The following is a 24702-nucleotide window of genomic DNA, read 5'->3' on the forward strand; positions in this document are numbered from 1 at the left end:
TCCTCCCCATCCCAGCCATAGCTAATATAACCTCCATTTCGAAAATTTTGTCATTTCAAAAATACTGCAAACAGAATAATTTATGGACCCTATTGGGATTGAGGGTTGTTTTTTTTTCCCCCACTCAATCCCCTTCACCCAGATAGCTGCGTATGTCAATAGTTCATTCCTTTTTATCACTAAATAGCATTCCAAGGTAGGGATGTACCGTGATTTGCTTATCCACTCATCCACTGAAGGACACCTAGGCTGTTTCCAGTTTGGGGCTATTACAAATAAAGCTGATATGAACATTTATGTATGGGTTTTTGTGTGAACATAAATCTTTGTTTCTCTGGGAAAAATGTCTCGTAGTGCAATTTCTGGGTGGTACGCATGGAGCACGTGTAGCTTTTTAAGAAACTCCCAGCAGCAGCCACACCATTTTACAATTCCCACCAGCAACGTATGAATGATCCTCTTTCTCCCCATCCTCGCCATCTTTTACTGCTGTCACTATTTTTTTTTTTTTTACTTTAGTCATTCTGATAAGCGTGCCTTGACAACTTACCGTGCTTTATTTTGCATTTTGCTAACGGTTAACGATGTGGAACGTCCTTGTGCCTATCTGTCACCTGTATGCCTTCTTTGGTGAACTGTTTGTTCCTTTTTCCCACTTTCTAATTGGATCGTTTGATATTCTAGATACTAGTCTTTTGTCAGACCTGTGTCTGGAAGTATTTTCTCCCAGTCTGTAACTTGTATTTCCTCCTCTTAATAGCATCTTTTGCAAAGCAGTTTTTCATTTTGATAAGGTCCATTTATGAGTCTCCTTTTACAGGTGATGCTTTTTGGTATCATGTCTAAAAACCCTTTACCTACCCAGCCCCGGATCCTAAACGTTTCTCAGAAATTTTCTCACAAATTTTTCCTAAAAGTTTTATCATTTTACATGTAAGTCCATGATCCATTTGAGTTAATTCTCATATAAAGTGGGCTCTTTAGGTCAAAGTTCATGCTTTTACCAATCATGTCCAATTACTCTATCACCATTTGTTGAAAAGGCTCTCGAGGCGCCTGGGTGGCTCAGTCGGTTAAGCATCCGACTTCAGCCAGGTCACGATCTCGCAGTCCATGAGTTCGAGCCCCGCGTCGGGCTCTGGGCTGACGGCTCAGAGCCTGGAGCCTGGTTCAGATTCTGTGTCTCCCTCTCTCTCTGCCCCTCCCCCGTTCATGCTCTGTCTCTCTCTGTCCCCCCAAAAAAAAACAAAAACAAAAACAAAACGTTGAAAAGGCTCTCCTCCCTTCGTTGACTTGCTTTTGCACCTCTGTCAAAATTCGTTTCAGCTTGTAAGTGATGCATTGCTGTTTAATACACAAAGGGCGGGGCGGGGGGGGGGGGGGGGGGCGGGTGAATGTCAAGAGGAAGCCTGTGTCTAGAGTGGTCCATGTGGGGCCGGTCACGCTGGATGCCTTGGCAACGGGGAGGTGCTGTACCTGGGGAGCCGACAATCCCCGGGGACTCAGCTCAGATCCTTAGCTCGGCCACCTGGCAAAGCCTGCTGGGTGCTGCCCAGTGCCAGGCCAGGCCTGAGCTCCTCTGGAAGGGGCCGGACAGGGAGTGGGCAGACCCTCCCACTGGCAGCCGGGCTCACATCCTGCCTAGCATTTCCCTGACCCCACCGAGGCAGAGGCATGGAAGGGCCCTGCTCTGGCCATTCTGTCCACCGCACACTCCGTTCCCCTTTCCTTTTCACGGATCACGTACAAACCTAATATCGATTTCAGGGGATCGAGGCAGACCCCAAATCCCACCCCTTCTGGAACCCACTCGAATTTCCTATTTTCTCTTTGGGCCCAGGGTTCCGGCTCGGTCGTTTCCCACAGCTTTCCCCTGACGTCTCTCTAAGACCTCCCTTCTCTGGATCCTAGGCTCCTCACCCCAGGGCCCCGAGGACAGCCCTGTTCCCGCTTGTGGTCTCTTTTCCCATTGGCACCTCCAGCCTACATGCGTGTGCACATCCTTCCTGTGTGGCAGATGCCCGGCCCTCGCTCTGGCTTATGGTTGTCACCAGGCAGGACATCTCAGTTCTCCCCTGCCGTGTCCTCTGGCCCCAGGAAGGGCAGGCATCCACTTAGCAGCAGGAGTGCTGCAACAGTGTGGGGGGGGAGGGCCAAAGTCCTCAGTGGGGTGGGTGCAGGGACTCACCGTTGGGACAGAAGAAAGCACTGTAGGTGTAGCTGCGGGGGGCTCCTTCCGGCTGAAACAGAGAGATGGGGAGACCTGAGCGGGGGAGAGGCAGTCGGCACGGGGGGAGCGGCCGCCCTCCCACGGCAGCCGCTCCGAGTCTGGACCCTGCAGGGTGGTGCCAATGTCACGGGTACCCAGAGAAGGACCAGGCTGCCTACCTCCTAGGCCCGAGTGGGGAAACTGAGGCTCATTCCTCTTCTCCGGGCTCTGGTCAAACCCACTCACCAGCTGCTTCTAGACTGGCCGTGCTTCCCATACTCCCACCTTGTCCTCGGGGTCTCCTGGGCTAATCGGGGAGCCAGGCAGGAGGGCACCAGCTCCTCCTCCCTCCGGTTTAGCACCCGCGGTGGTTCCCAACCGTCACCTGCTTCCCCACCTCGCGGGAAGGTACTGGTGCCACGTGCAGTTTCGTCCCCAGCAGAAGGCACGCAGCGTCGCGTGAGGGTCCACCAAATATCCGATCCGGCAAACAGACCGCGCACCCGGAGCTCTCCAGCGGGGTGGAGAGGCAGCAGGGAGGGCTTTGCTGCTTTATCAAGCCGCACGTCGGCCACGTCCTGTTTCATAAACCTGGTTTCCTCGTCCACCACGCTTCAGTGTTTCTGCTTCGACATCTCAGGCCTTCTGATGCCCACCTGTCACCTCCCGCCCCCAGGGCCGCCTGCACAAAGCGATACTGCAGATTAGGCAGCCCTTGAGCCGTGTGAGTGGGAGGAAAGACCCAGGGGCAGAGCCCCTTGAGAATCCCTCTCTGTGCATTGAGAAATTCCTTCTGCAGACGGACGAGGCAAGAACTCTGGATGGCCTGCCATCTCCTCTGGCCCCAGGAGGGCGGGTTGTGGGCCAGGGAGCACGTTCAGGCCAAGCAAAGGGTTGCCAGGGGTCTCCGTGTTTCCCGTTGAGGCCATCCCCTCACCCCACTGGCTCACGGAGATGGCATTCCTCATCAGGGGACCCACTTGTCCCGGAGGAATCCATCAGGTCACGTCAAGCACGCTGTGGCCAACGACTCGTCCACCTCGGGGAGTTCTGCCCAGCGCGTGTGTGTGACTCCGGAGGCTGATGGAAATCATTTGTGCTCTGCGCTGCCAGGACCACGGCCAGGAGGGAGGGCGGCTATTTGCAGCTGAGCCCCTGGGGAGGGGCAGACACTGGGGACGCCGTGAGGAGCTTCCTCGGGGCTGTCGTGCACTCTCCACGTAGCATGAAGAGTCTTGGCAGGGCTCTGGGCTCTGAGGTGTCCAAGCAGCCCCCAAAAGATGGGACATCACTGCTACCACATGCCCAACGTGCACTGCGAGGTGCTCTCTCCACACTGTGGGGTGAGCGTGAACTCCCCTGATTTACGGAGCAGGATTGGACTATCAAGACATACGCCCAGCCCACACGGAGCGGTAGATCCTAGATTCCCAGCCAGCAGGGGAGGTGGGGCGTCAATGAGACCCCAACACCCAGGCCCCTCTGCTGCATAGGCTCTGCGTCCTTTCTGCCCCAGGCATTCTAGTGACAGCCCTCCAAATGCCAGGTCATAATCCCTACGGCTGCCTATGACAAACAGGAAGTCGGAGACAGGCACATCGTCCTCCGACACGGTCAACATGAGGGTCAGAGGACACTTCCCTGCGGCCCCTGCGAGTCCCAGGCCGCTTTCCCCAAGTCCACGGTGCACGGCGGAGGGGCTGGATGCTGAGGGCCTCTAGCGAGGAAATGCAGACACCCCACGCCTGCCCCGAGCCCCAGAGCAGGACCCGTGGGGGCTGCCCCCACCCCAGCCAGGCCCCCGCCTCGTGGGTGATGGAATCAGGCCCTGGCCGAGTGCCCTGGCTGAGGACACGGGCTTACCTCAACCATGACACTGCGCCTGATGTGATCCCTCCCAGTGGGGCCCCTCCTGTCAGCGAAGTGGTCCTCCAGGTGTCGGATGGACTTCCCGTCCCGGCAGCAGCTTGTGTCTCCGTAAGCCAGGGCTTTGGCTGCGGGGATTTTGTGCTCAGCGCTTTCGGTCCGAACAGAACGCCCGCCCTCCCGGGGAAGCCTCACGCCCCACCTCCTCGTGGACCGCCTCGCCCCACCTCCTGACCATTCCCCAGCCGCCGTCCTGTCTCTCAACGTGGCCTTGACCTCACGTACTGCCCCACCGGCCACTCACCTGTGCCTGGGGTCCGGACGGGGGGCGGGGGGGGGTGGATGCCTGAAGCAGCACGGGGCCTCACCTGTGACGTTGCTGAGTCCCAGGTCACCAAAGGACAGAACCACCCAGGTGGGTTCCGTCTCCCCAGAGGCCACGCACATCTTCTTGGTCAGATGGCGTCTGCCTGGATGCCCCACAAAGCGGATGCCCTTGGGAACTGAGATCTTCACGTAGACCTGGGGAGGGAGGTATGCCGCTCTCAAGGCTCCTGGGATGCGTGCGCCCTCCGGGCACATCCCACTGGCCGCCGCCCACCACGTCAGCCCTCTCCAAAAGCCACACTCTTCTCGGAAGGTTCCCCCACTACTCACCGTGGTCTTGCTGGGAGCCCTCTCTTTACTTCGGCCCCCCAACACCCCACGGGGTCAGCCTCCCCTTAGGGCCAAGGCTGATGGGGGGCACCAGATGGGCACCAGATGGGAGGGACCGCTCCCCCTGCAGGCCCCGCAAGGCACTCCCCCTGACCCTCCAACCAACCTCTGAGGTCCACAGGGTCATAACAGAGTTCTGTGTGTGTGTGCACATGCGTGCATGCATGTATCTCTGTGCACACCTATGTGCATGTAGGTGTGGTCTATGCATACACACGTGCACAATGCATGTGTGCATGCGTGTGCACACGAGTGTCTCTATGTGCACGTGCGGTTAGACCTCCCAGTCTGCAACAGGCTCCTTGGTCCACGTCCATTTGTCCAACGAGCACGTGTGAAGCACCTAGTGGGTGCAGGGGCCCTACTAGGAGCTAAGGTAATGTAGCCAAAGAGGACACGAGTGATCCCTGGGTGCCTGAGGGTCAACACGCCTACATCACACATGCACGCACGTGTGATGTGGAGGGAAGGTTCCAAGGAAAATCGAGTGGCAAGTGTGACAGAGCATCTGAATCCTGCCTGAGGACAAGCCCGGCGGGACCTGAGTGTGAGCAGCTGGTGCAGGCTGCGTCAGGAGCTCCCACATCCCTCTTGACTCAGTGTTCTTCCAGAACATTCTTCCAGGGAGGGAAAAAGAAACTTGAGAGCCAAGTGTCAGTGGGCCGTATTTTCCGGCTCCTGGGCAGAATGACCGCCTGCCCGTGTTGAGGGAGCTGGATGGGTCCGTTTTCCTGGTGCCTTGGGGATGTGCAACAAACCAGCCTCCAGCGTGTTCTTGCAGCTAAAAAGGGGCACCTGAGGGTCCCGCCTGCCCATCCGGTGAGGACCCTCCCTTGCAGGGGCCACCTGGTTGATCAGGGATCAGTCTGCACTTATTCCGGCTTTTTAAGATGGGGGTCCTATTCCTCCTGGCTATACAAAAAGAATGACAGGGGCACCTGGGTGGCTCTGTTGAGTAAGCATCCGACTTTTGGTTTCAGTTCAGGGCATGATCCCACGGTCTGTGGGTGCCAGCCCTGCGTCGGGCTCTGCGTCGACAGCTCAGAGACTGCTTGAGATTCTCTCTCCCCTTCTCTGCCCCTCCCCCCTCCGTGCTTTGCTCTCTCTTGCTCTCTCTCAAAATAAATAAATACAACTAGAAAAAAAAAAAAAAAAGAATGACAGAGGATCGACCATACAGACACTGGGCTTTGGGGCACTGCTCCCCGGCTGCCTGTTTTGAGCCTATTTCACGTGTCCCCCTTAGTCCCCTCAGGCCACCCCCCGGCCGCCGCCTTGCTTTCCAACACAGCAGCTCCCACCCAGCCAAATGCACGGGGCTCTGATCACCCCTCTCCTGCTTTCCCCACCAGACCCTAAAGCCCAGCTAGACTGTGTCATGGGCAATTCCCGGGACAGGCTAAGCCGCCTCCTGCCTCTGTTGCATGTGTGTGCTGTTCCCTCTTCCAGGAATGCCCTTCCAGGTCCTGGTGCCCGGCTCAAAAGTGCCTGATGACTCCAGAGCTCAGGAGACCTGCCTCTTCTCGGGGCTCTGCTGGCTCCCTGCAAACACTCAATTCTAACACAGCTCTGCCCCAAACTCCCTGGGAGAGCTTGGGCATGTAACGATGAGTCTCTGAGCTTCCTGTCTGGAAACAATTGCATCAACGGCCCTTCTTCCCCGGCCCACGTGGGCATTTGATATCGATGTAGGCAAAATCCTGAGGCCAGCACGGGGCACAGAGGTTAGTGGTAACAGCGCTCCGAGGTTGAGCACAGATGGGGGTCCTGGGCCCTGGGGTCCTCTGACATCTGTACAAGGCCCAGCACACACAGAGCACGTGCACAATTGGTTCTGAGTGACAGTGAATTCGAATCACTGGCATTTCACACCCAGGGGCCCCTTTCTGGTGGCCTCTGGATGTTTCATTTCCATTTCAGAACCTGCAATCACTATTCTTTTTGTTCCCCCCCTCCAGTTGAAATTTTCCTTTAATTAAAAAGTTTCAAGGGACAAGAAGCTCCTATGTGACAGCACATTAACGTGTGGCTCTTCTGTAGAATCAGAGAAACACCAGCGGGAAAGTCAAATATAAACACCAGCATCGAACTTGTGCTGTGCCAGCCAGACGGCTGTGCGAGAGTCCTTTACTGGCCTTCAGGCTGTCACCCGCCATCACATGCCACATGTTCTGATGCAGACATAATCATTCAGTGGACGTTTAGAACTTGCAAAGGAAAAAAAGGAGTAAAATATTTTGTGCAAGCTCACGGTCACCTTGTGAGCCGGGACTCAGGGCTCGCTGTCGCCTCCGGGCCAGGCTCAGAAATGATCAGAGACCGCAGCCATCCCCTTTGAGACTCACAAGGGACCCTCGTGTCTGCTCTTTCCCTCCTGCTCCAGAGAAAGCCAGTGAGGGCGAGTGGGGCCAGGGTGAGCTCTCCTGCCCAGTTTACAGATGGGGTAACTGAGGCAAAATGGTCTTCTGGGGGCAGTGGGGTCTGAACTCGCTGGGACCGCAGCTGCGGGGTAGTGGCTGTGCCTCCCACCCAGGCAGCCTTGGGTACCCCGCTGGTAGCAAATTCCAGTCACTCTCTAGCCACGTGTCCTCACTGCTTCAGGAAAAGCCAAAAATCTGGGGTGAAGTCTCTTGGTTTCCATGGTGCCTGCTTTGCGGCTGCAGCTCACATCTGCCCTCAGTGTGGCGTGAGCCCGCGGCCCTCGGGGTCCCCACCCACTTGGGCAGGGCCAGGGGGAGGTCAGCCACGTCCCCAGCGTGTGGCTTGTTAGGGTGAGGCTGAGACCTGCAGAGAGCAGGCCTGCTCCCAGCTGGACCACTGATCCTGTGCCCCACTCACCCCTCTACCCACAGCCCCGGCTTCCAGCCCCTGAGGGTTGCCCCTAACCCCAGAGAGCCCTCCCCACTTTCCTTCCTCCCACCCACCACTGACATCCAGGCCTAGCCAGCGCCCAAGGATTACAAAGTGGTGGAGGGTGAGTGCTCCTGGCCTCCCCAAGCCGCACAGATACACAGACCCCTGCCCCCCGAAACTCTCCCTTCCCCTCCATGTACCCACCTTATCTCACAGGCCACCCCCCTCGCCAGCCGGCCTTCCTCCCCAGCCTCCAAGCTCAGCCCCAAGCCCCCCCCCCCCCCGCCTTGGGGTAGCTGTAACGGTCCGACTGTGGCCCCCGGGAAGTTATATTGAAGTCCTAAACCCTCTGGTACCTGTCAACGTGATTTTCTTTGGAAACAGGGTCTGTGCAGAGGTCATTAAGTTACAATGAGGTTATTAGGGTAGGCCCTACCCCAACAGAATTGGGATCTTTAGAAGAGGAAACACAGAGAGAAATTCACAGAGGGAAGAGAAAGCGAGGGAAGAAGGAAGGCCATGTGAAGACAGGTTGCAGATCGGAGCCACGTAGCCACAAGCCGAAGACCGTCAAGGGCTGCCCGCAGCCGCCAGAGCCAGGCCTGAGGCATCAGACGGACCCTCCCTCAGAGCCCCCAGGAGGAACCCATCCTGCCCGCACCTTGACCTTGGACTCTGACCTCCAGAACTGTGAGACAACACATTTCTATTGTCTCAAGCCACCCGGTTCCCACTACTTTGTCACAGCAGCTACAAGAAAGGGGTCGAGTAGCCTTTTTCACCAGACCCCACCGCACAGCCCCTGAAGGGGCCGGAGCCTCGACAGCATGACCAGGGTCTGGGTCCCTCTGCGGACACCCTTCTTAGCATCTGCGAACCCATTTAGCGTGTAACCACCGGTGACTCCTATCTCCCTGACATTTGTGGAACCTGAAACACCAACAGGCAGAGTAACGCGGCCAGGGACGGCCGGTGTGCAAGTATAAACTGGGAGACCGGGGCGTCTCAGTCGGTAGAGCGTCCGACATTGGCTCAGGTCGTGATCGCAAGGTTCACGGGTTCGAGACCCACACAGGACTCTGTGCTGACCGCTCGGAGCCTGGAGCCTGCTTCGGATTCTGTGTCTCCCTCTCTGTCTGTCCCTCCCCCACTCACATTCTGTCTCTCTCTCAAAAATAAACATTTAAAATAAAGAAAGAAATAAACAAACTGGGATACTGAGCACTTGCTTTGCTGACCTCCAGGACTTCCTGCCCCTGCCTCCCCAACAACACAGGGACCGCCCCTTCGGTGACTCCCTCCCTGATAATGAAGATGCTCTGTCCCCTTCCAAGCCCCTCAGGCTGACCCCCTCCCCTCACCCCTGCCTCTTGACATCACGGGTGCCATCTCCCCACCCCCAGGCACAGGGAAGGCTGTGTGCGGGGGCAGGCGTAGTACCTCGGCACAGGTGCCCATGTAGTTGTAGACGCTGAGCGGGATCTTGGCTTGCTCCCCGCGGACCACGTAGGCGGGCAGGGTGAAGTCCACAAAGAAAGGCTTGAAGGTCTTCAGCAGGGCAGGCACGGCGACACCCAGGCCCCAGGCCTCGGACAGACCCACGGCCTCACCCACCCAGCTGGTGATGGAGTCCGGGACCCGCACGCTGAGCATCTCCTCGCCGGACGGGTCGCTGCGGAAGGATGGACAACCATGGGACCCTTTTCCAGGGCCGAGCTGAGGCAGCCAGGTGGGAATGCAGGGCTGCAGCTGGAAGGCCTGGGGGCCCAGGCAGGCGCCCCTGCAGCTCGGCAACAAGCACGTAGGCACAACGCGGCGTGTGACAGGAGAATGCCGCCCCTCGGCCCTAACTCAGGTAATGAGGCGCACCAGTGGCTCTCAGGACAACGGTGGACCCACAACAGTGCACGCTCCGCCCAGTGTAGCGGGGGGAGGACACTGAATTGAGGGGTCGAGTCATTTGGGGCTTGTGTCTCCCAGAAGTTACGCCCAAGCCCTAACCCCCTGTACCTGTGAATGTGGCCTTATTTGGGGAAACAGGGTGTTTGCAGATGAAATTAGCCAAGATGAGTTCATACTGGACGAAGGTGGGCCCCAATCTAAGGATGGGGGTCCTTATAAGAAGGAAATCTGGACACAGAGGAGGAGACCATGTGAAGACAGAGGCAACAGACGGGAAGGATGCAGCTAAAAGCTGAGGAGCACCAGAGCCCCCAGGGGCTGGAGGAGGCCCATAAGGCTCCTCCCCTAGAGCCCCCAGGGGCTGGAGGAGCCGCAGAAGGCTCCTCCCCTAGAGCCCCCAGGGGCTGGGGGAGGCCCAGAAGGCTCCTCCCCTAGAGCCCCCAGGGGCGGCGTGGCCCTGCCCACACCTTGATCTCGGATGCCTGGCCTCCAGAACTGTGAGACAACAAATTTCTGTTGTTTTAAACCAACCAGTCTGTGGTTCTTCATGACAGCAGCCACAGGAAACTCATACAGTACAAAAAAAAAAAAAGTACAACGTATCATCGATCATTTTTCATATTGATCGCATTTTGAAACAACCATGTTTGCGGATATGTATCGGGTTGAATAAAATATAAGATTCAAATGAACTCCACCTGTTTCTTTTTGCCCTTTATAACACAGCACTAGGAAATCTGACGTTACATATGTGGGGAATTACAGACGTTATCTTTCGAGCAGACGGTGCTGCTCACGATTCTCCCTGCCTTCACCCCGCCCCCACCCAACCCCCACCAACGGCACCACTGATCACATTAGGATGGCTCGGGAGGGAAACTCTGTGGTCAACTTTGCATATCCAGGATGTCCTTTCCAGATTTATCGTAAACATTTGCTGCAAGAATCCTCTGCTCCTTACTCACCTGCCTGACCCCTGTCTGCTTCCCGGGAGCCTGACCCCAGGCTGCGGCACATGGCGACCCCGCTGCCCATCAGGCCCCACAGGACCTAGGACATCTATCCTCACTTCTACGAGGGCCACACGCTGTCACCCTGTGACAACTCAAGTCAGCCTCTTCCCATTAAAAGTGGCAGAACTTTCACCAGCTTCATATGGGCACAGCCAACTTTTCTGCGGACACTGGGTGCCACCAGCCTGCCCTTCAGGGGTATCTACCCTTCCTGGCCTGGCATCCTTGTCCCACAGACTCCTGCAGAGCCCGACCCTCGATTACAAATCTTTGTGTGATTTTTTTAGGCCTGACTACAGGCTGTTACAAAGGCTTTCCCTCGCAGGCCTCGGGGAAAGCCGCCCTCCCCACACCAGGCTTGTGGCCTAGCCAGTGTGCTGTGGTCTCTGAGGGGAACTGCAGTCAGGGACTCTGGGCCCTGGCCAGCCATGCTTCTCCCATATTTGCCTTCCCAGCCCCAGTGCCTCCATTCCTAGCTCTGTGTGTTTTTAGGGATCTGCCTGGGCCCCAAGGTCATTAGGTGTCTGAAGACCTCTGCCAAGGTCTCCTTCTCATGGGAGGAAACCTTGAAGGCATTTCTCCCCACTTTGGCTCAGCACCCAGTACTTTCCCACTCTGAGCTCTCCTCCCTCCATTCCGTAGGTGTCAGGGCCCATAAAACTGCCAGAGCCATTTGTCCAGGGCTCTCTCCATAGTGAGACGACCCCCATGTCTGATCCACCTGCAAGGTGTTCCGTTCTGTGGGGAAACCGGAACAGGGGGCGTCAGGCTACACTGCCACAGTAATGATGAAAGGGCTTCACCATTACTTTCACTATGGCTTCTCATCATTGCTTGACTTGGCCACTCCAACACCTGACAGCTCAGTTCTCCCTCTCTCCAGCCCAGCCTTGACAGCTCCCACCCATCCCACCTTTGTGCATCTCGACCCTTGAGCCTCGTCAAACTGCTCAGAGTTACCTGCTTTCACAGTCATACCCCACCTGGCTCTGCCCACCGACCTGGGGGCGCTCCCTCTGCCTGAAATAACCATGAAACAGCCACAAGAATGGGAGCTGCCCACCAGCCTGACTGGGCTCTTGTGAGGGGCCTGGAGAGGCACGGTACACAGTGACTACCCCCAAAAAACTCACAGAGGGGAGGTGGGCATTACAGCCCAGGACAGAACATACTGGGCACTGGAACCAGGATACTGTTCCCAATCCCTACCATGTGCCCAGACAAGGTCCCTGCCTTGTGCTGCCTGCTATAATGCACACAGAAAACAAATAGCACAGTGATGGAAATAAGGCCCTCCTTATGAGCAATTACATTAAATGTAAATGGATTAAACTCTGCAGTCAAAAAAGCAGAGATCGACAGAGTGAATTAAAAAACATGACCTGACTCTCTGCTGTCTACAAGAAACTCACTTTAGCTGTAAACACAAAAATAGGTTGGAAATGAAAGAATGGAAAAGATATCCCAGGCCAACTGTAGCCAAGAGAAAGTAGCCGTGGCTATCCTGATACGAGACAAAATGGGCTTTAAGTAAAAAAAGAGTATATAAGAGACTAAGAAGGACATTAGATAGTAATAAAAGGTTCCATACAGCAAAAAGATACAACAATTACGAACACCTACACATCTAATAACAGACCACTGACATATATGAAACATACAAAAAGGGAAAGAACTGAAGCAAGAAAAAAAAAGCTTACAGTAATAGTTGGGGACTTCAATAGCCTGTTCTGAATAACAGGCTGAACAACCAGACAGAAGATGAGTAAGCAAGTAGAAGACTTAACACAATAAAGCAACCAGATCCAGAGGCATGCACACACGACAGTCTTCAAGCAAGATCATAAATAAGGCCACAAATGAAGTCTCAGTAGATTTTGAAAGGCAGATATTATACAAAGTATCTTCTCTGACCACAGTGAGACAAAGTTAGAAATCAGTAACAAAAGGAAAACCAGAAAATTTACAAATCTGTGGAAATTCAAGAACATATTTTTTGATGTTTATTTATTTATTTCAAGAGACAGAGAGAGCATGAGAGCATGCGTGCAAGGGGGGAGGGGCAGAGAGAATCCCTAGCAGGCTCTGTGCTGTCAGCACACAACCCGACACAGGGCTCTATCTCACAAACCATGAGATCACGACCTGAGCTGATGTAATCAACACATTCTTAATTGACCAATGGATCAAAGAAGAGATCACAAAGGAAATTTTAAAATACTCAGAAATGAATGAAAACAAAACATAACACACTAAAACTTATGGGATGCAGTAAAAGCAGTGCTGAGAGGGAAATTTATAGCTATATATGTATTAAAAAAGAAGAAAGATCTTGGGGCACCTGGGTAGTTCAGCTGGTTAAGCGTCCAACTCTTGATTTTGGCTCAGGTTCCTGAGTTCAAGCCCTGAGTTGCTGATGGTGCAGAGCCTGCTTGGCTCGCTCTCTCTCTCTCTCTCTCTCTCTTTCTCCCTCCCTCTCTGTCTGCCTCTCCCCACTTGCACAAGCATGTGCACACTCTCTCTCAAAATAGATAAACTTTAAATAATGATAAAAAGAAAGATCTCAAATACACAACCTAATTTCACAACTTAAAGAACTAGAAAAAGAAAAACAAACTAACCCCAAAGCTAACAGAAGGAAGGAAATAATAAAAAACTAGAGCAGAGATAAAGGAAATAGAGAACAGAAAACCATAAGTTGATTCTTTGAAAAGATCAATGAGACTGACCAACCTTTAACTAGACAGACTAAGGGAAAGAAAGAGAGAAGACTCAAGTTACTAAAATATGAAATGGAAGTGGGGACATTACTACCCATTCTGAGAAATCAAAAGATTATTTTAAAAAAGTACATAAAAAAGTACATAAATACCTATATGCCAAGAACTTGGATGATCCAGACGAAATGGGCAAATTATACAAATGCAAAACCAACCAAGACTAAATTACAAAGAAATACAAAATCTGAAGAGACCCAGAACTGAACAGACCTCTAAAGAGATTGAATCAATAACCCAAAATCTCTTTACAAAGAAAAAGCCCCAGACCTGATGGCTTCACTGGTGAATTCTACTGAACACTTAGAGAAGAACCCTTGTGCACTGTTGGTGGGAATGTAAAATTGTGCAGCTACCATGGGAAACACTATACAGGTTCCTCAAAACGATTAAACATATGGGGCGCCTGCGTGGCTCAGTCAGTTAACCATCCGACTCTCAATTCTCAGTTTCAGCTCAGGTCATGATCTCCTGGTTTCATGAGTTCGAGACCCGCATCGGGTTCTGCACTGACAGGGTGGAGCCTGCTTGGGATTCTCTCTTTCTCCCTCTCTCTGTACGCCTCCCCCGTTCACGCTGTCTCTGCCTCAAACAAACAAAGAAACAAAAACCGATTAAACACAGAATCACCATACGATCCAACAATTCCATTTCTGGGTATACACCCAAAAGAACCGAAAGCAGGGTCTGGAAGAGCTATTTGCACACCCGTGTTCATAGCAGGATTATTTCTAACAGCCAAAAGGTGGAAGCAAGAGCAATGTTACCTGGCCCCCCAAAACATCGAGCACCCAGAAAATAGATACATTTGACACATGTGAATGATTACAGACAGCTCATGTTATATTTAGACCCCTGGAACTTAATGCAATCATCTGGATCTGTTCTGACCAGGAGTTAAGTCTTTCCATAATGGGGACACAAGCATCTGTGAAAGCAGTTTGAGGAACCCCCAGCTGTGAGCTCGGTTCTGTGATGACCACGTGCCACGGCATCTCGTGTCTAGAAGCTCCCCCCACCCCACCTGCTCAGCAGCAAGCCCATGCATGGCCCAGGGGCGTCTGACCTTTCATGCCTAACTAGTTTCCCAGGGCAGGCCCCCATCCTTCTACTACTAGTACCACTGGTGTTCTGACCCCAAGCATTGAAAGAAAAAAAACAGCCAATAGCATCTGGCAGGAATTTGGCACAGCAGGGCTTCTTCAAAAAGAACTAAAAGGGGGAACAAATGTGGAAAGGAAATGTGCTGAGAAAAGCAGCCTGTTTTGTGGGCAGGAGCTTGAGTCCCCTGAGGAGTGAAGAGGGGATGGAGGGGGGTGGGGTGGAGTTCACGTTCCAGGGAATTGTAATCGTTTTAATGAGCTCGTTACGCAAACAGAGCGGATAGAGTTACCCCAAGTGGGAGTTGTGAGAGGCACAAAGCCCCTGCATTTCATATTTCCTGAGCAGATGTCCGAAGCTGCAACAGGATTTGGGGTTGACTTCATGGCTTTTGAGTTTTTATGTGTTAGGAAAGGATGCCCAAAGTCTTACTCAGATGTTGATGTCAGATCTGAAAGCAACCCTACTGGGGGCAATCTGGACTTGCACGAGTGCCCTTGAGTCAGCCTGCAAACACAACGAAGAAAAGGAATCTTACTGTACCTGATGTTGAGACAATGCCAAATCCATGTTTCAGGGAAGAAGGTCCTTTTCCTCTTCTCTGCTCTACGAAATTCGAAAAAGAAATGATTCAGTTTCCATGGGCATAATGTAATTCTGCTACCTGGCAGGTTAACATCTACACAAGTAGAATGTTAACACGTTACTTCGTACCTGGAAAGGTTAACCTTCTACCCAGTTAGGGTGCAGTGTGTTAATTCTCTTGGCTGTCCATTAATATTCTACTTGATTAGGACGGAACGTGCTAACTCTTTTACCTGGCAGGGTTAACATTCTACTCAATTAGGACTAGTAGAAGTGAAGCATCAAAGGCTTGACAGAATCACCTTAAATCAACAAGCACTTCACATCCTGAGTTTAGAAGGGAAGAAGGGTCACAGGGACCACGCGTCACAGGGAAAAACCCACGGAGACGTGTGCCAAGACAGACGAATGGACTGGTTTGTCGGAGCAAACAGCCAAAATCTCCATCAAGAGGGTGACTGGGTTAATCAAATGGTAGTACAATCGTGCAGTGGGATGTTACGCGTCAGTCTAAAAGAGTGAGGTCAGTGCAGATATACTGATACGGATTGTTCTCTAAGGCTTATTGTTGACTTCAAAAAAGAAGGCACAGGGCCACCTGGGTGGCTCAGTCGCTTAAGTGCCCAACTTCGGCTCAGGTCATGATTTCATGGTTTGTGGGTTCGAACACCACGTCGGGCTCTGTGCTGACGGCTCGGAGCCTGGAGCCTGCTTGGGATTCTGTCTCCCCCCCCTCTCTGCCCCTCCCCACTCACGTCTATCTCTCCCTCTCTCTCAAAAATGAATAAACATTAAAAAAAAAAGAAGGCACAGCACAGTACTATAATATTCACTCATTGTTTAAAAAAAAAATCCTTGTATACGCATGGAAAATTTCTAGAAGGATCTCTAAGAAATTATTGACCAAAAAGGGGAATGGAGGGTCTAGAGGTAGGAGAGAAACTTACATTAAATTATATAAACCTTTACACTGCTTGAAAAAAATTTAAATCACTGCATATGGTTAAGAAAAATATCTTGTCTTCAGAATACAGATGTACAGATGGGTTATCCAATTACAAAAAGATATGAACACTTGCTTTTGAAGGCATTTGTTATGCCTTTGTGCAGCGGGATTTACAACTAACTGCCTTTGTGGTTTGGGGTTTCCGAAAATTACTTTCATATCCACTCCAGGCCAAGCTCTTGGGGGTCCTGCTACATGAGAGTGTCAGGACCCCCAAAGCACTATCTGGTGGGTGGAGGCCCAGAGGCCAGTGTTACACCTCCCTCACCAACCACATCCTAGAATACTGCCGTGTACCATATGGGGAGCCTGGTTTGCCCATGCTGTGATTTGGAGTTTGGAAACACCTCCTGGGCCTGCCACACTCCTGCTAAGTGTGCGGCCCAGGCAGAAAGAACCCAGGAGAACAAGGTATCCAGGATCTCAGTCTAGGTAGAGAATGTGTGAAAGATGGAGAGGGCTTTTGGGGACAGGCTTGCCAGGGCTGGAGGTCTTCTCGGCCACTTCTGGCTTAGAACAAGGGCTGAGGCGTGTGGGGCCCACCCTCAGGGTCTCCAGAGACACAAGATGCTAAGCCACTACTGACCACACTGATGCCAGCCCCAGCCCTTTGGTTCTGTGCCCTTCTTGGAGTGGGTGGGAGAGAGTAGAGCTAAGGCCTGCCTCCCTGGTGGTCCCAGCCCCTAAATCCAGACAGAATGGGAGCCAAGGTCTCCAGAACACTTCCCCTTCCCCAGCTGGCTGGTTGAGACCTGGGCTTGAGGAGGTAGTAAGAGAGGCATCAGACGAAGGGGTTGGGAGAGAAGAGAGGGGAGACAGAAAAGGATAGGAGAGACTCGGAGAAAACAACACCTCCTGTGAAACTAAAGTTTCCATGACTCCAGGGATAAAACCACAAATCCAGGGGAGAAATGGGAACTCTTCTCTGTCTCAGTCATTGATAAGTTAGCAAACAGACAAGAAGTGAGCAAGAGTATGGAGAATGTAGGCATCACCATCGACAGGCCTGACCTAAAGTATCCATAGAGAGCCCTGTACAGAATTGATGGGGGCTTAGATCTTCTTTTTAAGAAGACATGCACATTTACAAAAATTGGCCACATAAAAAGTCTTCAAAGTAAGAACAGGACAACAGATAACACAAAGACCATGTTCACTGGCCACAATGCATGTTTGCTACAAATTTATGAAAAACATTAAAAAATACTAATTAAAAAATATCACTTGAAATTTTAAAAAGTGTCCACTTCTGCACAAGTCACAGCTCAAAAAGTTAGAACCTATTTGGAAAGAAGCAATAATGCAAACACTTCACAACACAACTCAGGTGCTGCCAAAGCAGCACTCTTAGGGAAATTCATGCCTTTCAAAAGGCTTAAATGTGCAGAGTTCAAATAAGAGACTAAAAAGTATTACTTGGTGTTCAACTTGAAAAGGCAGAGAATTGAAGGTGAGAAGGGAGGAGAGAGGAAAAGAACGAAGAAGAGAGAGATACTAGAAAGAAGTTTCTAAGCAAAGTCCCTGGGAGAGGGAGGACCAAGCCCCAGCTTCCCTCCCCACCCCAACCCTTCTGTTCCAGGCAGTTCTGCTCCTGAGGTGCCTTCCTTTCTCTGCACCCCCAATCCCGTGCACTCGGGTGTGGTCAGGAACTGGGGAGGGGGGCTGGCATGCTTGGTTCCCGGGGTCACTACTAGGTCAGTAGTGACTTTGTCCACCAGGGGACACTGGGACATTTTTGGTTGTAACAACTGGGAGAAAGGGGTGCTATTGGCAACAGGTGGGTGGAGGCCAGAGATGTTGCACAACACCCAGCCGTGCATGGACAGCCCCACCACAGAGAATGATCCAGCCCCTAAAGACCACAGTATGAGGTGAGACAACCCTACTCGATGTGGCAATTACCTGGGGGGTTGTCTGGAGGACCCTGCTGCCACCAGGCTCCCCGTGTGGGGCTGGAAGGCAGGGACAGCCTCATCGGTGTATAGGCCGCCATCTTGTCGGTGGTTCAGGCTCACCAGGTCGGTCATCACCACCAGTCCCGTTTCCTAGGCAACAGACAGTGCCGTGGATGGGATGGCCCCAGCAGTTCCACCACTGTGGGGTTACCAGCCCAACATCCTCTGCTCTGGGCTTGGGTGTAGAGCTTGGGTGCTCTGGGCCTGGTGACACAGGCTGAGGAGATCATGGGGCCCAGTGACCACGTAAGATAGAGCAGAGGAGAGGCCAACATATCTGTGGCTCAGGCACAAAAAGCCACATGTATGACTCCACAGATATGAAACATCCAGAACAGGTAAATCCATAGGGACAGAAAGTATATTAGCAGTTGCCAGGGGTTGGGGGAAGGGGCACAGGGAGCCACTACTCATGGGGATGCAGTTTCCTTTTGAAGGGATGAAAGCATTCTAGAATTAAGACACAGGTGCTGGTGGCACAACACCGTGAGTGCCCTAAATGTCGCTGAATTGTGCATTTTAGAATGGTTCGTTTTCTGTTCGTTCTGTTCATCGTGAATTTCACAATTAAAAAAAAAAAATCAGTTGGCACCGTGCCTGATCTAGACCAGAGACAGACAGAGATCTGCAATTGTTACTGTTATGATCTCGACCACTGCGCTAAATACGGGGAGCAACTAGACTGCAGGAAAGCCCCACCCCAGACTGACCAGCTCTGCTTTGGGAATAAGGAGTATAAAGTCAGTGACTCAGACTCAGAAGCACCCCCCCCCCCGGCCCCTTAATTCCAAGAGCGGCCAGGGCCCAGCAGTTCAAACTGCCAGGCGTTCAGCAAATGTGTAATTGAAACATCGTTTGTTCCAGTACAGACATAGATGTGCATACAAATATATAGGCAGATGTAGGCGTGTACTACTGTTTAGCTAATAGAGCAACGTGTTAATTGTGGGATCTACAGGCGGTGAGTATATAGGCATTTGTTCCTTTGTTCTACTTTTCTGTAGGTCTGAAAATTTCCCATAAAAAAAAAAAAAGAGGAAAAGGATGCGTTTTTAATGATTTTTATAATGGGAGGAGGGGGGAAGAGCAGCCCGGCCAGCATGCTCATGGGGGCTGGCGGTATGATCTAGAATGACACGTGTGTCTCCTGCACCCCCGGTAGCCCCCGGCGTCCGCAGCCCGGAAGGAGGGGGACGACGTGAGCCCCTTGAGAGCACGGCTGCCTGCTCCCAGCGTGATGGTTTTCCTCCCAGCAAAGCACCCTTACCACCTCTGCTCCATAGCAAGTCCCAGTTCTTGGCTGACACCCATAGCATTCCGCTCTGGTTGGCCTTGCAAATCAGGAGGGTCCGCTTATGAGCCTCCATTGGGGAGAATCAGACTAGTTCTGCCCCAATAAAAGTTTGGAAACCTCCACCCTGACCATCTCCGTATCTCGGAGTTCATTTGTTTCAAAGCGAGAGGAGCCCGGAAGGGGCGGTGGGTCTAAGACCATCTGTGCTTACGGCGAAGGCAGATCCGGAGTCCTTGGTGACGCCCCAGGGCCACGGGAAGATGGACGAACGCCTGCGTCGGGCTGCCAGTCCAGCCCACCAGAAGGACCCATCCTCCCGGGACACCCCGAAGGCATCAGAAACATCATACTCTTCCAATTCCCGGAAAACCTACAGGCAGAGAACAGAGAGCAGTCAGCCGGAGGTTTCCTTTCCACCCAAACTGGCTCTCGGGGGTCTGGCTGCTGCTTCCGTGAATACCACTTCGAGACAATCTCAGGAGATGGGCGTTGGTGGCATTAGCCCATTCTAAAGATGGGCAGACTGGGGCGCCTGGGTGGCGCAGTCGGTTAAGCGTCCGACTTCAGCCAGGTCACGATGTCGCGGTCCGCGAGTTCGAGCCCCGCGTCAGGCTCTGGGCTGACGGCTCGGAGCCTGGAGCCTGTTTCTGATTCTGTGTCTCCCTCTCTCTCTGCCCCTCCCCCGTTCATGCTCTGTCTCTCTCTCTGTCCCAAAAATAAATAAAACGTTGAAAAAAAAAAAAATAAAGATGGGCAGACTGGGGCTGGAAAGGTAGGACCTGTGGACAACGTTCTGTTGCAAGAGTCTGATGAATTCGACTCTACGATCTTTCACTACAGCAATAAATATTGGGTTTGATGGTGAGAGAAAGAATCTGGTTCACATGGGGGCTCTTCACTGACTGGAAAGGGAGAGACCCTCGTGGGGGTGCTGGAGTCTGGCACCAGAGGGCCCCACTCACCTGGGCCGGAGTCAGCTGAAACCCAGACCTGAGCAGGTAGACGCTCTTATCCACCGCAGTGACACACACACAGCTGCCCCTTGCAGCCCTGACCCGCAGGTCAACAACCTCCCCAGGCTGGGTCTCATTTGCTGAGTACGTCACTGAAACCTGGATCCGAACACAGCAGAGAGACCAGGAGCTCGGCCAGACTCTCCTGACTCACCCACCCACCCTCTCCGCCTGCTAAGGAGAACCGGTCTTGGCCAGCTCACTTGGGACCCTGGCCTTGCTGCCCAGGTGAGGACAAGGGCGGGAGGCAGAATGAAAGGAACAAGGCTGGTACAACTGGAACATTCTGCGCAGAGGAGGGGAGGGGAGAGATGGGGAGACAGGCACGGGCCGAGGGCACGCGGCAGCCAGCTTCAAAGGATGCAGGGAGAGGGGGCAGAAGGCTGAGCCCACTGGGGGGGACATGAGTGGTGTCCCTTAGATCTGGAACGCAGTGGGGACAGCTGACTGCTTTCCCTGCGTGCGATCGGTGGTGACTTCTGGAGGCGCTCCAGTAAAGATGCAACCTTGGCTGCAATTATTCCTGAAGGGTCCTGCCCGGGATACCATTTGGGAGCCCGAGCAGCAGCTGTGCACGGCCCGGCACGAACACCCTGGAGCCCCCAGCCTTTGGTGGCGCTCGCCTGTCCCCACTCCCCTGATTGGCCCCCCACGTTCTACCTGGTTCTCAAAGAAGCTCTCCACAGCAAACTGGAGGCTGTCGGCGACGCCTTCTCCGTTCTCCCTGACGTAGAAGACCAGCAGGCGGCCAAGGGGGGCCATGCTGGGGGTCACGGCCAGCCGGAGAGAAGTCACACACACGTTGACCTCAGCTGCTGGGGCTGGAGGGGGCTCTAAGACAAGGAAAAGGTGGGGAGAGGCGTGAGGACGCAGCACCCCACGACGGGGCCACCAATGCCCCAGGTTGCCCTGGGGATGACCTGGGGTGCAGCGTGGAGGTGCTGGCCCAGGGCAAGCGCTCCGTGGACACTTGCACCACCTAGAAGGGAAGGGAAGGCCCAAAAGGATGTGCGTGTGTGATTCCCAGAGCACCATTCAGGCCAGCAGTTCTCAACTAGGACCGTGCTGCCCCCCAGGGGGCAGTTTTGGCGTCCCGACTTGGGAGTGCCGAGGGCATCTAGCGGGGTGGGGCCTTAGCGGGGTGGGGCGCCGGGGATGCTGCTCAGCCCCCTGCAGTGCACAGGACAGCGCCACCAATGGGAGAATGATCTGGCCCCGAACATCAGTAGTGCCGAGGGTGAGAAACTCTGCCTTCTCATGAGAGAGACCTTGTCTTCCTGTGTATCTATCTATGCACCTGTGTCTCTGTCTATGAACTATGAATTAATCTATGAATCTGAGTGTAAATCTAAGTATTTAGGGATCTATCTGTGGATCTATGTATCCATAAATCCATCTATCTATCTATCTATTGATCTATTATCTATCTCTATCATCTACCTATCTTCCTATCTAATCTATCATATCTATCTATCTATCTTCCTATCTATCTATCTGATTCTCACCTACAGATGACTTCCCCTCAGGGACACTGCCAATGTCTGGAGACTTCTTAGGCATCGTACTGCCTGTGGATAGGTTGCTACTGGCACCGAATGGGTGGAGGCCGGGGATACGGCTCCATACCCCACTGCACACAGGACGGCCCCACCACAAATCGTCTGTCTTCAAGTGCCCCCAAGGCCCGGTTTGGGGATCCTGCTTCAGGCAGAAGGGCTGTGAAGGGGATGGGGCTGGGGAAGACCCAGGGGAGGTGATGGATATTTTAGTGAGCACGTAGAGTCAAGGAGAGGAGGAGGGCTCCTAGGTGCGGTGGGGGGCGGGGGGGGGGTGACCTGGGCAGAGTCGGAGTGGCCACCGGCAGATGGCAACACAGTCCAGTGCGGGCCGGTGCAGGGGTCTAGCCTGTGGCTCGCCTCCCCCAGTCCCCTGCAGACAGGCGGTGAGGACACCCTCGAGAGGACGTCTCCACCCCCCTCCGGCTGACCCCTGCCCATCCTCCTGGCCCGAGCCCCATCTCGCCTGGGACACACGCCCTCCGCCCTGAAGCAGGCACCTCTCCAGGCTGCGTCCTGCTCCCCCTTCCTGTCTGTCCCACCCCAGTGTCAGTGGGAACAGGGAACCCCAGCCTAATGGCCTGGCTCACCTGTCTCAAGAAGGTGCATTAAGCGAATCGGTTTCTCCGGGGCCACCCGCCGGCTTCTCCGCTGGGTGAGGTGGGCGGGCTGCCGGCCCGAGAGCACGATGTTGCCCCGCGCGGCCACCTCGTAGTACAGGGTGAAGCTGCAAGGGCACGTGGACTTCACCGGGAAAAGTGCTTCCTCTCCGACCTGTGGGAGACACGCAGCACGGGGGGCCCTGCCTGGCACCCACGGCCCGGCACCCACGCCAGGCAGATGGCTGCTCTGGGGCCACAGGGAGGCTGGGATGGCTGCGGCAGGAGTGCTGGCCTCCCAGCAGAGAGCCGGGCATCCTGGCGCCGGCCGTGTGCCCTGGGCGGCGGAGCAACTGTGCTAACAGCATGGAGACTCTCGACGAGCTGACGGTGCAGGAACATGGCCCATGAGAGGTGTGGCCTTTGCCCCCCAGCTCCTGAGAGGCGATCTCCAAGCCTTTGAACTGTCCTGCCTGCCTGTCTCTGTTTACCTGAGGTCTCAGGCCACACCAGATACTGACAATATGATTCATGGGGGGCCGGGGGAGGGGTACAGGTCACACTCTGTCACTTTGACCTCTGGAGGGGCTGGGACTGAGGTCAGCTATGCAGGTGGTCAGCCAGGTCTGGGTGACTGACCCCCGGTAAAAACCCCAGACGCTCAGCATTCCTGGTCATACGTCTGGTAAGGGTCTAGTGTCCGGGACATATAAAGAACTCTCACAACTCAGCAATGTACAGACGACTTTCTAAAACTTAAAAACAGCAGGGGAAGCCGGATGAAGGATATACAGGATCTCTCTGCACTGTCTGAGCAACGCTTCTGTAAATCTAAAATTATTCCAAAATTTGAAATTACGAGCACCGGGGTGGCTCAGTCGGTTAAGCGCTCGACGCATCTTCAGTGCGGGTTATGATCTCAGGGTTCGTGCGTTCAAGCCCTGTGTTGGGCCCTGCGCTGACAGCACAGAGCCTGCTTGGGATCCTCTCTCTCTCCCTCTCTCTCTGCCCCTTCCCACTTGCACTCCCTCTCTCTCTCCCTCTCAAAATAAAGAAACTTTAAAATAAAATAAAATAAAATAAAATAAAATAAAATAAAATAAAAAGTATGAGGGGCGCTTGGGTGGCTCAGTCGGTTAATGGTCCAACTTTAGCTCAGGTCATGAGCTCGAAGTTTGTGAGTTGGAACCCCGCACCAGGCTCTGTACTGACAGCCCAGGGCCTGGAGCCTCCTCTGGATTCTGTGTCACCCTCTCTCTCTGCCCTTCCCGTGCTCCTGCACGCGCTCTCTCTCTCTCTCTCTCTCTCTCAAAATAAGTAAATAAATAAACTTAAAATAAAATAAGAAGTATGATAACAGATTACAACATATTGAAAGATTCTTTTAAAGTCCTCAAGTCCATAACATACTCAAAACAATACAGCAACAAAAATAATGGTAGGGAAAAGAGACAGAAAGTTCTTTCTTCTTTTTCTTTTTCTTTTTTGAAAGTTCTTTCCTTTTACAGAGGAACACCAACTCCTAAACGTAGAAGGAATGACAGGACTCAGACCTGCCATCACATAGCCCCTACTGTGATAACTGACGACAGCAAGAACTGTCAGTGAGGCTAAAAGCACCGGGTGAAAGGTCGGTGGGGGTCAGGACGCTGTGGCCGGGAGGGGCCTCAGATTGGCACCACAGATTACTCAGTAGCCTCACCCACCGGGGAGAGAGCTGGTAGAAATCACACAGCAACCAAGGATAAGATCAGCTCCAGCAACAGTGGGGTCTCCTAAATCTGCACCTCTTGACAGGCGGCTACGAGGACAGCACACACACAGTAATTCTGCCCGATTCTAATTCAGGATGTGGGAGCATCTCCAAGACCACACAGGCCCGAATTCTTCACAAAAGTCACGGGGATGAAAAGGCAGAGGCAGGGGCTGTTCCAGATCAAGAGCAGATATGGACACAGAAGAGCCAAACGCAACATGGGTGGCCATGGATCCCGAATGAAATGCGCACGTGCCCACGCGTGCACGCGCGCTCACATATACACGTGCATGCACATAGCCGCACATTACTTGCACACGTGTGCATAAGACTGTGGGCATTCACGCGCAAGACAGAAGTCACATCCTTGGGGACATCTTTGAAAATCTGAACACTGCCCGTGAATCAAAAAAAATATGTTGAGTTAATGTAATTTTCTTAGACGTGACAATAGCTTTGAGGTCATGTTGAAGAATGTCCTGATTTTTAGGACGTATTAT

The 24702-nt window shown here is 53.2% G+C and overlaps 1 protein-coding gene across 1 annotated transcript in view; it reads right to left on the reverse strand.

Annotated features, from left to right (window-relative positions):
• CPAMD8 (C3 and PZP like alpha-2-macroglobulin domain containing 8) overlaps nucleotides 1-24702 on the reverse strand; it is a 79525-nt gene that overhangs the window by 29932 nt on the left and 24891 nt on the right. The window contains exons 13-22 of the mRNA XM_032595324.1: nucleotides 22438-22621; nucleotides 20952-21124; nucleotides 20241-20390; nucleotides 19490-19648; nucleotides 17932-18074; nucleotides 14982-15044; nucleotides 9086-9317; nucleotides 4444-4597; nucleotides 4073-4203; nucleotides 2189-2240 (exon numbers count right to left, since the gene is read on the reverse strand). Coding sequence (XP_032451215.1) covers nucleotides 2189-2240; nucleotides 4073-4203; nucleotides 4444-4597; nucleotides 9086-9317; nucleotides 14982-15044; nucleotides 17932-18074; nucleotides 19490-19648; nucleotides 20241-20390; nucleotides 20952-21124; nucleotides 22438-22621 — 1441 coding nt within the window. The remainder of the gene's footprint in view (nucleotides 1-2188; nucleotides 2241-4072; nucleotides 4204-4443; nucleotides 4598-9085; nucleotides 9318-14981; nucleotides 15045-17931; nucleotides 18075-19489; nucleotides 19649-20240; nucleotides 20391-20951; nucleotides 21125-22437; nucleotides 22622-24702) is intronic.

Source organism: Lynx canadensis, chromosome A2 (assembly GCF_007474595.2).
Source record: "Lynx canadensis isolate LIC74 chromosome A2, mLynCan4.pri.v2, whole genome shotgun sequence".
Taxonomy (NCBI): Eukaryota; Metazoa; Chordata; class Mammalia; order Carnivora; family Felidae; genus Lynx; species Lynx canadensis.